The 13418-nt window shown below is 63.3% G+C and overlaps 2 protein-coding genes across 3 annotated transcripts; one reads left to right on the top strand and one right to left on the bottom strand.

Moving 5' to 3' along the window:
- The first annotated feature begins 3495 nt into the window (after window positions 1-3495).
- On the top strand, window positions 3496-5378 carry GDF15 (growth differentiation factor 15). The gene is made up of 2 exons (XM_077122131.1): window positions 3496-3742; window positions 4723-5378. The coding sequence occupies exons 1-2, from the start codon at window positions 3496-3498 to the stop codon at window positions 5376-5378; spliced, it is 903 nt and encodes a 300-aa protein (XP_076978246.1).
- A 1513-nt stretch (window positions 5379-6891) lies between these two features.
- Window positions 6892-11856, bottom strand: LRRC25 (leucine rich repeat containing 25). Of its 2 annotated transcripts, none has more exons than XM_077122130.1 (5): window positions 11716-11856; window positions 10829-11214; window positions 9701-9820; window positions 8476-9297; window positions 6892-7308 (listed from the first exon to the last, which is right to left on the bottom strand). In XM_077122130.1, exons 4-5 carry the CDS (start codon window positions 9243-9245, stop codon window positions 7179-7181), a joined length of 900 nt encoding a protein of 299 aa, XP_076978245.1. In that variant the 5' UTR covers window positions 9246-9297; window positions 9701-9820; window positions 10829-11214; window positions 11716-11856; the 3' UTR covers window positions 6892-7178. The 2 variants fall into 2 exon arrangements, with proteins under 2 accessions (XP_076978245.1, XP_076978244.1); XM_077122129.1 differs by having other exon boundaries at window positions 8476-9254.
- Between the last annotated feature and the right edge of the window lie 1562 nt (window positions 11857-13418).

Here is a 13418-nt window from a genome sequence, read left to right as displayed (position 1 = left end):
AGGCCGTGCTGCCGTCGTGCCTCGGCGCCCTCAGGAATGCTGGCCCCGGCTCCCCTCCCACGGGCTCGGGACGGTGACCTCATGGCTGATCTCGTGGCCAAGCTGGCAGGGCAGTGGGGTGGCTGCAGGCAGCCGGCCAGCCATGAGCTCAGCGGCCGGACGTGGGGGCCATTCTGGCCAGAGGCGGGGTGAAGGTGGGCAGACAGAGCAGAGGGCAGGGTCATCTGTGTCTGCTCCTGGCCGGCCCGCCCCCCCGGGGTCCCTCCCCCACTGTACCCCAGCATTTTAGAACTGATACTTGTTATTGTCATAGTCTTTGGGTCATGTTATCTCAGTCACAGGTGGAGTTTAGGCAGGTCTGGGCAAGTGTGCTCCAAGGAACAGCCCCTCTGGTGAACTCCTATTCATCTCCTAAACCCTAGCTCCCATGCCCCTCCAGCAGGAAGCCAGGATGAATCTTTGGAGCACCTGCTCTGTGTGTGACAACATGACGAGTAGATGCTGTGTCCCCAAGTTACAAAGCCGAGGTGGGGAGGGGGACTTGCCAAGGCCCCAGGACCAGGAACCAGCCGGCTAGGGGCCAATCCAGGCAGCCGACCCCGAGCTGGCCCCCTTCCCCTCGACAGCTGTTCGGTTGCATTCCTGCCCGGCTGCACCTGCCGCTTGTCCTTTTCCGCTCTGGAGGTTCCTCCTCCTCCCGCGGGTGTCCGCATGCGACCCCCAGCGTTCCGGAAGCTTCTCCTCCAGCAATGCAAACATAGCCTCTATCTTCTGTTAGTGTCTGGCTTGTCTTTACAGTTTGTTTCTGGGTTTTCATTATCCAGGAGTTTGAAATGGTGATTGAGCAAATTCCTGGTGGAGTGTGAGCCAGTCTCCTCCTCATGAAGGGCAGGCTCTCGCTGCCAGGGCCGCGCCCCCGGCCCTGCCCGCCGGCCGTGCCCCCTCCCCTGCCCGGGCCCTCCGGGGCGCGGTAGGCGGGTTGGGTGACTCAGCTCCGGGCCACACGTGGCGGAAGCCGCTACTCGGCGGGGGCAGGAAGTGGGTCAGCTGAGCCCACAGCAGCCGGGCCCCACCCCCTACCACCCACTGCCCGGAAGGCTCAGCCCGGGGGGGCCCCGGCGCACCCCAAAGCATCCCCTACTTGCGCAGGCGGCTCTAGTGCCCAGGCTCACACGCATGCTCCTGCCGTGGATGTGCAAACCACAGTCTGCATTTATTAAGTGCCTGCTGGGTACCAGACTGGACATACAGTTCTGCCAGGGGGTGCAGAGATCAGCACTGGGCCACAGGAGGCCTGGGCCACTCGCACCAGGGCTGTTGACGCCACACCCCAGTCCGCGTCCTCACCAACTCCCTGCCTCCACAGCCCTCACTGCCTCTGTCTTTTGGGGTCCCCCCCAATCCCTGGTTTCTGCCAAGTGTTGGAGGAGGGGTGCATGAGGCCGGGCTCCCTGCCCTCTCTGGGATCTGGACATGCCCAGGCAGGTCTCTCCCTGGCAAAGGCAGTGACTTAAAGAGCAGGAAGTGGGGGGCGGGCAGTGGCGGGTGAGGGGGCGAAGGACTCGGGTGGGGATTTCCAGCTCTGAACTTTGCCCCACTTACACCCCCTCCCAGGCCCCAAGCACTCAGTGTGTCTCAAGCTGATTCCAGCATCGTCCCCAAACTCTGGGTTTTGAGGGATGCATAGGAGTTCTCTGGGCAGTTTTAGGGGCGTCCAGGCAGGGGAACAGGGTAAAAGTGAGGCATCCTGAGATCAGCGGAGAGAAGGGCTTGGGGCTTCAGGTGCCCAGTGGAGAAGCTGAGCTTTGTCCTGGAGGGTGAGGGGAGCCACAGAGGGTGCAAGAGGTGGGGAGGGCCCCAGGGACATCCTGAGGAGTGGGTGGGAGGTCACAGGCTGGTGGCCGGGATGGGGCTCACACCCCCACGAGCATAAGGGCACATCCAGGTGAGAGGGGAGGACCCCCGATGGACTGCCCCCCCACCCAGCGCCCCTTTCAAGGGGCTGGGCCTCCACTCTCACCCTCTAGCTGCCTGTGCGCCCCCAACTCCAGCTGCCCACTGGGAGCTGCCTGCTCCTGCCACCGCTGCCCAGGGCCAGCACCCGGTGGGTATGTGATGAGGGCCTGGTGCAGCCACAGGGGATGGCACAGGTGGGAACTGGCAGGCTGGGGCCACACTGCAGGGCCCTGGCATCCCCGGGTCAGCTGCTCCCCGCAGTTCCAGCCCTCTCTGTGCCCCACCTGGCCTCGGGTGACTCCGGCCCCTTCCCCCCAGCCCCAGGATGCACCCCACTTCTGTCCTGGACGTGGGACCCTGGCTGACCCGCCCACCCTGACCAGCTCTCTCAGAAGCAGATGGGGACAGGGCAGGGGGCTCCAAGGGCTGCCCGGGGGCAGAAGCGGTGCCTTGGGAGCCAGGAGGGCTCCCCAGAGGAGGAGGTCATATAACTGCACTTATCTAGCACGTACAGTGCGCCAGGCACCCCAGGGAGGCCGTAACGGCAGACTCTCCCTGGATTCTCACAAAAACTCCGCCAGGCGAGGGAAACAGGAGGCGGGCCCACCCCTGCCTGCAGCGTGTCGGCCCAGTCGGGGGGCAGGCTTCCTCTTGCCAGAGCACAACGGGGAATCAGGCAGAGCAAAGAGCAATGGGGCAAAGAGGTGAGGGGAGGCTCCCATGGCTTGGGGGAAAGGAGCTGCCATTTAAAATCTCAGGAGAAGTCGCAGCCTGCCCAACGGCGTGGGAACATGTTTCAGTGACCTCTGGGACTATGGCCCCCACCCCAAGTCCAGGGATGGAAACGGCCTGGGAGGCAAAGCCCTGTCCCCGGGCGACTGGGCCGGGCTGCAGAGCTGTGTCCTGGTGACTCTGGTGACCCCCAGACACCGACCTTTCCACGTGGTCCCCCACTTCTGGAGGTACTATCCTTAAATCTGAAGCTGCATTGGTTTCAAAGATTTATTCTTAAAAAGCCTCAGACCCCGGAGTTTTTTTTCACTCTCTGCTAAGACTGGACCTGCTCATGGTGTGTCCTGCTTCCACTTCTTTGTTAGGCTCTGGAGAAGCAGCTGAGGTTCAAATTCCAGACGCCCCTCCCTGGTGGAGGAAGAGATGTAGGGACACCCCAGTCCTGTGTGGTCAGAGTGGGGGCAGAGGAGGACCCCAGCATGAGGAAACTTGGGGGGAGGGCAAGGAAGGTAAACAGGAGAGGGCATAGGTCGTGGGGTTTAAGAGATGAATAGGAGCTCACCAGCGGGGGTGTTCTCCCCAAGAAACTTGCCCGGGGCTGTGCAAACCCAGCTGTGGTTGAAGCCCAGATCCCATTGCCCCACAACATAGAATAAGGGTCACTAGTTCTCAGATGACAGCTGGAGTGTTTATTCTGTCCCCAGGGGCGGCCGGCGGGGGCGGGCAAAGTCCGGGGCTTATAAAGCACCAATCGGGCAGCCACTGGTCAGTCCGAACTCAGAGCGCAGCCCCGCAGCCACCGCAGCCATGGCCCTGCTGGAGCCGCCGCCGCCGCCCCTCTCTCGGCTGCTGCTGCTGCTGCTGCTGCTCCCCCGGCTGCTGCGGGGTGCTGTCCTCCTTCGGGGGCTCCCTGGAACCCCAGGCTCCTCTGTCGAGTGGGAGATGCGGAGAGGCTACGAGGCCCTGCTGGGCCGGCTGCGGGGGAACCAGAGCTGGGAAGACTTGAACCTGGGCCCCAGCGCCGCCTCTGTGGTCAGGACACTCACCCCGCAGCGTGAGTGACATCGGGACCCCCTCTGGCACCCCCACATCTAACCAGTGGTTCCAACTCAGAGCCCCAAGCCTGCAGCCCAGCCTCAGCTTCCCCTTCTGGAAATTAGCAGTCATGTCCCATCCACCCTTGTGGCTGACACGGGTCACCACGCTTGATAGGACAAAGCCGGGTCTAGCCGGTCCACGCAGGTGTCGCAGAGGGGGAAACTGAGGCTGAGAGAGGTTTGGGACGTTCCCGAAGGTGCTTAGGGCCAGGAGCACCCAGGGCCCAGACCGGGCGGTGGAGAGGGGGTGCGTGGCCGCTGACCTGGCTGAGGCAGGGGTCCCGGGCAGGGGATCCGGTCCGGGAGTAGGGGGCAGAACCTGCCCAGACTGGAGTGGGGTGCAGAACCAGCCCAGGCTGGTTCTCAATCTGATGCAATAGCGGCCAAGGCCCAAACTGGGACCCGAGGGGGCTGGGCCCGGAGCGCGGGAGTACCTCTAATCCCGCTGGAATGCTGGCGGACTCCAGGAAGCCACTGGCCCTCTCTGGGTCCAGCACCTGGAGCCAGGACCCCCTCCTCCCGCACCCCCTCGAGCAGGACCAGCCTGGGGGTCTGGAAGAGCGAGGCGGGGGTGGGGGGGTGCTGTCTTCACGTCCCATTTCCTTGAGGCACACACCCTGTCCCGGGGCGCACGCAGCCTGGCGCTTAGACGGCATCCACGCAGGGGGCCTGCCCGCCAGGGTCCGAGCCTCTGTGTCTAGATTCCGAGGACACACTCCCGCCCTCCTACATGAAGGAAATCCCTGCCGGGATTCTAATAAGGGGGGTCGAGGACACCCGGAGAAAGAAGAGGGGAGCCTACGTGGGGGGCCCGCTGGGCAGAGGGAGGTGGCAGTGTGCCCGGCCGAGCAAACGCCGTGCAAAGGCCCTGAGGTGGGCTCCAGCGCCGCGTACGCAGGAGGCCCGCGGGTGACATCCTTCCCGTCTCTCCGCACAGTGCGACCGGGACCCGGCGGCCACGTACTCCTGCGCCTCGCTCGGGCTGCCCTGTCTGCGGGGCTGCCCGCTGCGCCCCGCCTGCACCGGGCCCTGCTCTGGCTGGCCCCGACGGCGCCGCACCCGCTGGACGTGACGCGGCCGCTGCAGCGTCAGCTCGGCCTCGGCGGCCCCGGGGCGCCCGCGCTGTGGCTCAGGCTGCCTCTGCCGTGGAACCCACCACCGCACCCGCCACCATACCCCTCACCGTCGCCGCGTACCCGGCTGGAACTGCACCTGCGCCCGCCCGCCACCAGGCGGCGCCGCGATGCGCATGCGTCCGAGGCGGGCGGCTGCCCGGAGGGGGCGGGGCGCTGCTGCGGCGTGCAGAGCCGGCGCGTGACGATAGAGGAGTTAGGCTGGGCCGACTGGGTGCTGGCGCCGCGCGAGCTGGACGTGCGCTTCTGCGTTGGCGCGTGCCCGCGGCACTTCCGGCCGGCCAGCGCGCACGCACAGGTCAAGGCGCGCCTGCACGGTCTGGATCCCCACGCCGCGCCTGCGCCGTGCTGCGTGCCCTCCAGCTACGCCCCGTTGGTCGTCCTGCGCCGCGGCAGCGACGGCGGCGTGACGCTCACGCCCTTCGACGACCTCCTCGCCAAGGCCTGCCACTGCGCATGAGCCGGGACTGCCAGGACCCAAGGAGGCCCTGCCACTGCGCGTGCACTTCCCCGCGAAGTGGGCGGGGCCCAGTGGTCCTCACCTGTGGCAGGTGCTGGCGCTGGGACCCCCTCTCTGCTCCACCCCCACCCCCCACACACAGCTTTATTTATGAGTCTGTATTTATTGCTAATTTATTGGAGTGTTTTACCTGGGAACTTGCGGGCTGGTCAGAAAACTATTTATTTCTACTGCTGGTAATAAAAGTGAAATGGCTGAGCAGGCCCCTGCGGTGTCCAGGGGGGCCCGTCCCCGCGCTGCCTCCGGCTTCTGGTATAGGGCTGACCGGGAAGGTTCGGGAGTGTGCGGCCGGCGCCCGAGGCCCAACGTTGCCGTCTGTGCTTTTCCGTCTCTGATGTGTCACCCACTCTCTCCTGGGTCTCGGTTCCCCTCGTTTGTCGTCATCACTCAGTCCCCTCTGCGTACCGGTCTGGGTTCCATTCTTTCTCTCCCCACCTCAGAGCCTGCTGTCCAAGCTCAGGCAGCCCGGAGCCAAGACCAGGTCTGAGCAAGTCCTCAGCCATGGCTGTGTGACACTGCCCCAGCCTCATCAGTCACTCCCATGATAACTGCTCCTCTGTGCTCTCATATGCAAAGAGCAAGCACAAATAAATAGGAATAGTTTCATGCACAGGGTGTTTCCCAGCCCGTATAGTGTTCACATTTAGGATGCTGGAATTGCTGAAATATGCCAAACCCAGGTCCCCCCCACCCCCAACACCTGTGTGTCAACGCTGAAAGGCTCTGGGCAGGAACCCGCGTGGGGGTCTGGGGGGCAGAGGACCCACTTCCAGCTGTGAGGGGTACCCCTGTGATCCCCGCCACCCAGAGGCTTACCTGAAAGACTGCAGGTGCCCCAAATGCATTCAGGAACCACCCACTCGTTGCCAGACTCTGGTGAACCCTGAGGATATGGGTGTAAAAAGGCAGAAAAGACCACCTGCCCCGGTGGGGCTCGGCTGAGTGAGGGAGACAGATAAGTACAAAGGCAAATTGTAAGAAAAGGACCGATTGTGGTAAGGCTTGTGTAAAGGATTCGACCCAGGTGAAGGGCTATTGAGCAGGGGGCAGAGGTGATTGAGAAGGGAGGGCTGGGGGTCCCTCCCTGGGGAGGTGGTGTTTGAGCTGAGAACTGAAGGGGGAAAGGCACGAAGGAGTGAATTGGGTGAGGGACACTCTGGGCAGAGGAAGCAGCAGATGCAAAGGCCCTGCGGTGGGCCAAGAGGCAGGCGAGGGCTGGGCCTCATGGGTGACAGTGAGGGGTGTGGGCTCATTTTATGAGCAATAGGGAGCCATGCAGGGTGTGTGAGCAGGGGAGGGGCGGGATCTGATTTATGCCAGGAGGAATGGTTGGGGGCAGGATGATGGGGGATAGAGTAATGTAAGGACCCTCAGAGGCTCCGCTCTCCCACCTGAGCCACTTCCTGGTGTCGGAAAACCCCAGGGCGCCCCGAAATTAAACTGCATAGCACGATAACCCTGAGCCAGCAGGCTCATCGGCACCACTGCGTTTATTTAGCACCGCCTGCATGCAATGGCTGGCTTCCTGTCCCTGCCCAGCTGGCTTCCTGTCCCTGCCCTGCTGGCTGCTTGCCGGGGCCTCTCCTTGGCCCTTTCTGAGCTAATGGCTGAGGAAGGGGTTGGGGTGGGGGCTGCAGAGGCTCTCTGCACCCCAGGGGTGCTCGTCCCCCACACCCGTTCCTCAGTAGGGGCGGCTGAGGCTGGGGGGCCGGATACCCATTGTCCTGGATGGGCAGCGGCTCAGTGGCCCGGGACCACGTACTCCTCTTCGTCTGGCGGGGCCTGGCCCAGTGACTCCAGGTTACAGTACACGGGATGGGAGTCGTGACCCGGGCCCTCGTAGTTCATGTAGAAGTCCTGCTCCAAAGCCCTGTGAGGACAGATGGGCAGGCTCAGGCCTCAGGGCCGGGCCTCCGACCTTGCCCTGGGCTGTCAACTTACAGAGGCAAAGAAAGTTCCATGCAGCTGGGGCCTGCCCTAATATTTACAGATGGGGAAACCGAGGCAAAGGGCAGTGTCCTGACTCCCAGCCCTGCCCATCTTGCTTGGAGAGCAATATTCATATGGATGGCAGCCTACCTCCATAGCATCCTAAGCCCACCACCTGCATCTTGTCTGCTCCCCAATTTGACTAAGAGGTGTCTATCAGTCATTCACACTCTAGTACAAACTACTCTAAACACATAAGTGCTTTCAAGGGGATGGACAGGACTGGGAGCCAGTCTTTGTTTCTTGCTTCTGCTTCTGACTTGGGCAAGCCACTTCCCTGACTCTTGAGGCCTCCGTTTCCACAGCTGTAAAATGTAAGACAGGAAGGGCACATAATTCTAGGCGGACTGATTTTGGAGGCTGGGGGCAAGAGAAGAACAGGCCCTGTGTCCTTGGCGACAGCAGGGCTGAGGCAAGCATCCAAGACGCGGCTGCCGCCTTCGGGAGGTGAAATCCTTGGGACCGCAGACCACTTCTGCTTTCAGTTATTTGCATCTGCTTTGCATCATCCTCCTTTCTCCCCACAGCCTCCCACCAGCACCCCTGCCTCCTGGCTTGGATTCTACTGCCCTGGCCGGGCCCTTCCTGCATAGACCCTCCCTGGCCTCAGCGCTCACATCTCTCAAGCCTGTGCCCTCTCCCAGCCTTTCTGGCCATCTGTCCCAGGAATGCCCACATGGCTTTATGCAACCGGGCAGGGGACTTATCCTTCCAGGTCCAGCAGAGTCCTTCAGTGGCATCGGGCCTGGCGGGGAGCGGGTGCACTCTGCCATCCCTTGTGCTAAGGGAGTTGGGAGCTGGGGGACTGTCCCCGTTTCACAGAGGTTTGGGGCAGCCTGAGGCAGGTGATGAGGCCACGGACCACAGGCCCCTCCCCGCCTGGGCACCGAGAAACTGGGTTTGGAGGTCGCGGAGACAGGATGCAGGCCGCACACCCGAGCTCACCTCCTGCCCCAGCCCCGCCCGCAGGGGCCGCGTGACCCCATTTCACAGACGAGCAAACCAAGGCCCAGAGCGGGGACGCTGCTGGACCGCGGGGGCCACTCACCTGGACGCTGCAGTCGGCAGGCCCAGGAACACGTTCTCGTAGTCAGAAGCATGGGGGCCGGGCGGGACGGCCGCGGGGCTCTTGGGGCGGGGGCTGCGGGTGCCGTACCGCGGCTGTCGGCTGGAGCCAGGCCGGGGCACATCTTGGGCAGCCCGAGGTTTGCCCGGGTCCCGGCCACCGGCCGCCAGGCGTCCCCGCCACATCCGGGCCAGCAGCAGGCCGACCACGGCAGACCCCAGGAGCAGGCCACCGCTGGCCACCAGGGCGCCGATGGTTGCTGGGCCCAGGCCGGGGGGACAGCCGGCCTCCAGGAAGGCCGAGAGGTTGCGCCAGGTGCCGGCTGCGTCCAGGCACTGCAGGGGCGACTGGCTGGAGCAGTTGAGGCGCCGGGCCTCGTGCCAGGCCGCCAGGCCACAGCCGCAGTCAGCTTTCAGGTCGAGGTCGCAGCGCGTGGCCAGCGCCCCGTCCACGCGGCCCAGCTGGTTCCCGGTCACGTCCAGGACTTGCAGCTGCCCCAGGCCGGCGAAGAAGGGCGGCGGGAGCTCGTGGAGGCCATTGTGGGACAGGTCGAGGAGGGCCACGTTGCTCGCCTGCAGCGACAGGTTCCAGGGCAGGTGCAGGCTGAGGCCACTGAAGTTCAGGCAGGAGCCGCTGAAGGCCTCACCCCAGTCCACTGCCCTTGAGGACACGTTGCAGGACAGTCCCCAGCTGCCCGGCTCAAGCAGCAGCAGCGACAGCAGCAGCAGCGCCCAGGCCAGGGCGCCCCCCATTTGAGCGACCTAGGCAGGCACAGCGGGGAAAGGAGTTTGCCACTCCCACCACCTGTGTGGATTTTTCTTCTTTTAAACCTCAGATCTGCTCAGGCCATTTCCGAGATGGTAAAGCCAACCCCCTGGCTCTTCACCTCTGCGTGAACCTCAGCTACCTGCCTCCTCCACTCCCACTGGGGGATGGGTACCAAACCCGTCATGCTGGGTGGGTTGGGGACCAAAGAAGAGACAGCTGGTCCAGGTAGACCCCTTCCCTGGATCCAGATAAGTCTATATTACCAACATGTGGGGCTGCCCTTACTGGCCCTGACGGCACCTAAGCAAATGAGCAGCAGCCCCAGGAACTCCCCACCCTGGACCCGCAAATTTTCTCCCTGAGCTGTGGGCACGGGGAGGTCCCTCTGCTCCCGGCTCCTGCCACCTGCCCAGAACCAAGGTCCCACAGCCCCACCCACCTTCGCTGTCCCACCGCCAGCCTCTGCCTCGGTGTTGGGGACTGCAGGCCGTGGGGCAGATCCTGCACCCTCAGCGGTCCACTGCGGCCCCTGGTTCTCCCTGGGCTCTGCACCCTGCAACTGGAGGGAAGAGGAACTGGGGTCCAGGCGGAGTGCAGAGGGGAAGGATGAAGAGACCGGGACACGCCCCCCCCCCACCACAGGGCCTCGGCCCGGTTCTCAGGGCAGGGGGAAGGGCAGCCCTGTCCCGCTTCCTTCTGGCTGGAACCCGAGTCAGCGCGTCCCCACCCCAGGCACCTGGGGAACCTCACTTCGTCAACTTGCTCCCTGGCCCCAGCTCAGATCACTCCCTACATTTATTTATTCACTCAAAAATCATCACTGCTGCTGGGCCTGGGCACTCAAGAAGCCACACTTCTGCTCAGGTCCTCAAAGAGCCCCCAACTTGGGAAGGGACAGTGCTAGACACAATGCCTTCAGCCCCACAGGGTCAGAACTGGGACCAGAGGCAGGGACAGGGGCCTGGAGGAGGGGGCATTAGAGTCAGGGCTTCAACACATGGGTAGGAGTTTGCCAAGAAATCCTAAAACCCACTTTGAGGTGGGGCTGGGGTAGTGGCTGCGTCTCTGAGATCTGGAGTCCCCCCAGAGTTGAGCTCACACTCATGTGCCATGCTTTTTCTGACTGGAGGGGGCTGTGGGAAAGGCTTCCTGAGTTGGGGGGGGGGTTGAGGCTGGGGCCCGAAGGATGAGTCACGGTGGCCAGGCAGACATGAGCACATGGCAGATTCCAGGCAGAAGGCAGAGCTGGACAGAGGCCCAGCAGCTTGATGAAGCAGGGCTGGCGGGGCGGTGGCTGGGGGCGGGGAGGCTGGGGGAGGAACTGGTGGCGGGGGCAATGGGGAACCATGGCAGGTGCAAAAGCAGGGGTGGGGCGCCGGGTTGGAAAGGTCCGTCCGGGTGTCTGGAGGTCGGCAGCCCCAGCACGGGGGGCCAGGCCAGCCCAGGGCAGGTGGGATGAAGGGGAGGCTGGGGAGGCTGTGGGCAGGGGGCCGGGCAGGGGCTCAGGGCCTCGCTGGGTCCCGGCACCAGGCAGAGCAGGGCAAATCCATTCCGGACCCAGAATCACCTGGTGGCCTTAGCTTCTCCATGCCTTGGCTTCCACGTCTGTAAGATGGGGTGGATGTGGGAGCAGTCTTCCACGCTTCTCCCCACCTGCGCCTCCTCCCCTGCTGTCCGCCGACGTGGGGGGCAGGTGAAGGTCACCTGCTGCTGGGACGTCACAGCTCCCCGGCACCCTCGGCTCCCTGGCACTCACTGGCTTGGGCCGGGCTGCAGGTTCGCGGGACACCCTGGGCGTACCAGGGCCTCAGCAGAGACACAGGCGAGTGTGCTGCACAGATCTCCACCTCCCGCGGCTGGGGGTGCGCAGAGAGGGATGGGGGGGGCCTCGGGCTGGACGGACGTTGTGAACACACCACATTGTGAACACGCCGAAGGCCCCCAAAAGGTTTGCTGTAAAAAATGGTAAGTTTTATGTCATGTGTATTTTATCACAATTTAAAAAAAAAAAAAAGAGAGGAAAGGAAAAACAGCCACAGGTGTGAGGAGCTACCAGAGAAAAGCAAACGGCCTCAGGGCACGACCTCACACCCTAAAAACGAAACTGCAGATCTCCATCCAGCAATTAAGAAGGACTGTTCATTCCCTCCACCAACATTTATTAGGCTCCTGTTGTATGCCAGGCACTGGTCTGGGACCTATGGATACAGCCATGGACAAAACCAAATCTCTGCCCCCATAGGCCTCGTGCTTTATTCTGGGATACAGAGTGTGAGCGGGGGCATCAGGAAAATACATAAAGTGACAAGTGGCGGTGAGGGAGTCAGAGAAAAACAAGCCAGGAGGGCAGGGAGAGGCACCCTCCAAATGGGGGAGTCAGGGAAGCCCTATTGAGAAGAAAGCACCTGGGGGGCAGGGGGCACAGGGAAGAGCATCCAGGAGTGGGAAACGCACGTGCAAAGGTCCTGAGGTGGGAGCTGGAGCACAGAGCGGAGGCCTCCAAGATGAACCCTCGGTGAAAAGAGCAGCAGATAAATAGATGAGATGCTGAAGAAACTGGATTAGGCAGGAAAGGCAACGTGTCCTGGCTGCGTCTTAGCGGGGTCTGGGTGGGAGGGCCGCCTCACCCGCCCCTTTTGATTTTAGAATCTCATCCGGTCATATGAATGTCAACCGCGGTCAACATATTCCATGGACGAACAAACCAGCAGCCAGAGGGCGTGAGCCGGGCTGGGGGTGGGGGGTGGGGGGTGGGGGGTGGGGGAAGTGAGAGGATGGCCCGGCTGCTGCAAGGCTCCAGACTACAAGAGGAAACGCACAAAGGGGGAAGCGCCAGAAACAGCGCAGGCGGCGGAGCTGGGGCCCAGGTAGAGCAGGGCTGGGGGCCCGGGAGTCTTGGGGCTCTGAGGCACCCTGGGGTCGGGGCCTCCTGCAGCCCCAGCCAGCTGGGAGTGGCAGTTCTGCGCTCTGCAGACCCCCAAGCTGAGGGGGTCCCAGGATGCTTCCTGAGGGCCCACCCCTGTACCCCCAAGTCCTGAGAACCCAGACCTGGGTGAGTCCCGGCAGGACGGAGACCCCAGAGAGCCCCCTGAGACAGCCAGAGATCCTTGGAGATCCGAGGCCCCCAGAGACCCACAGAAATACTCAGAGACCTTCAGAGACCCCCCGAGACCCCAGGCACCGAGAGATCAGGTTTCTTGGGGAGTTTCCTGGGACGGTCCCAACCCAGGGCCTCTACCTATCCCCGAAACCCCCAGGGTTGCTGGCCCCCACCCTGGACACCCCCATGGCCTCTGTCCAACCCCCAGATACCCCCGGGGCCTCTGCCCCCCCCCAGACACCCCCAGGGCCTCCACCCCCAGCACCCCCAGCTCGGGCTCAGCCCCTGAGCAGATGGTCCTGAGCCCTGGGGGTCAGATCACCCCTCACTGCCCCCCTCCCCCACATGCCTGCTGCCCTGAGCCTGACATGGTCAGTGGGGGCAGGGGGAGGGGGAGGGGTGCAGGGCAGAGGTGGGGCCTTCAGCCAGGTCTGGGGTGAAGCCAGAGCGCGGGCAGATGTCCCCACATTCCTTCAGCACATGCCGTCAGGGGCTGTGTGACCAGACAAAAGCGTCTTAACCTCTCTGGGCCCTGGCTTCCTGTTATTAACAGCTGTGTGTCCAGTGGAGGAGCAGGTCGTGGGGACTCTAGGGGTTGGGGCGGCCGGCGCTGGCAGAATGTGGGTCCTTGGCTTTTCAAACGCAAGGGGCGGCCTTGTCCTTCTCTCTGGGTTCTGGCAATTTCCAGCTCCAGCCACCCCCGCGGCCCCTCCTTGCTCCGTGCTTTTCTCCAAGGAACAAGTGGCCAGGTGCCCCCCCTTAGCCACAAGCAGCCCCAGCCAGGGGCCACACCCCGGAATGGATGAGGTGGCAAGGTTTTTCTGGGGTGCACAAGAGGGCAGGGGCGCCTCCCCCCGTCCCAGGAGGGTGTGGTGACACAGGCAGCCCATGCAGCAGTTGACCCTTTTACAAACTCTTAAATAACGGCCACAATGACAGCAGGCTCCCGCTGCCAACGCCCCATCAACCCGTCGAAGTGGAGAGTGTCAGCGCCGGTTTGCAGAAGGGGAAACTGAGGCACGGTGGGTTTGCTGGGCCAAGTGTCCTGGTTGTGGCC

This window comes from Tamandua tetradactyla, chromosome 11 (assembly GCF_023851605.1).
Source record: "Tamandua tetradactyla isolate mTamTet1 chromosome 11, mTamTet1.pri, whole genome shotgun sequence".
NCBI classification, from domain to species: Eukaryota; Metazoa; Chordata; class Mammalia; order Pilosa; family Myrmecophagidae; genus Tamandua; species Tamandua tetradactyla.
This window is presented reverse-complemented; position numbering and strand designations above follow the sequence as displayed.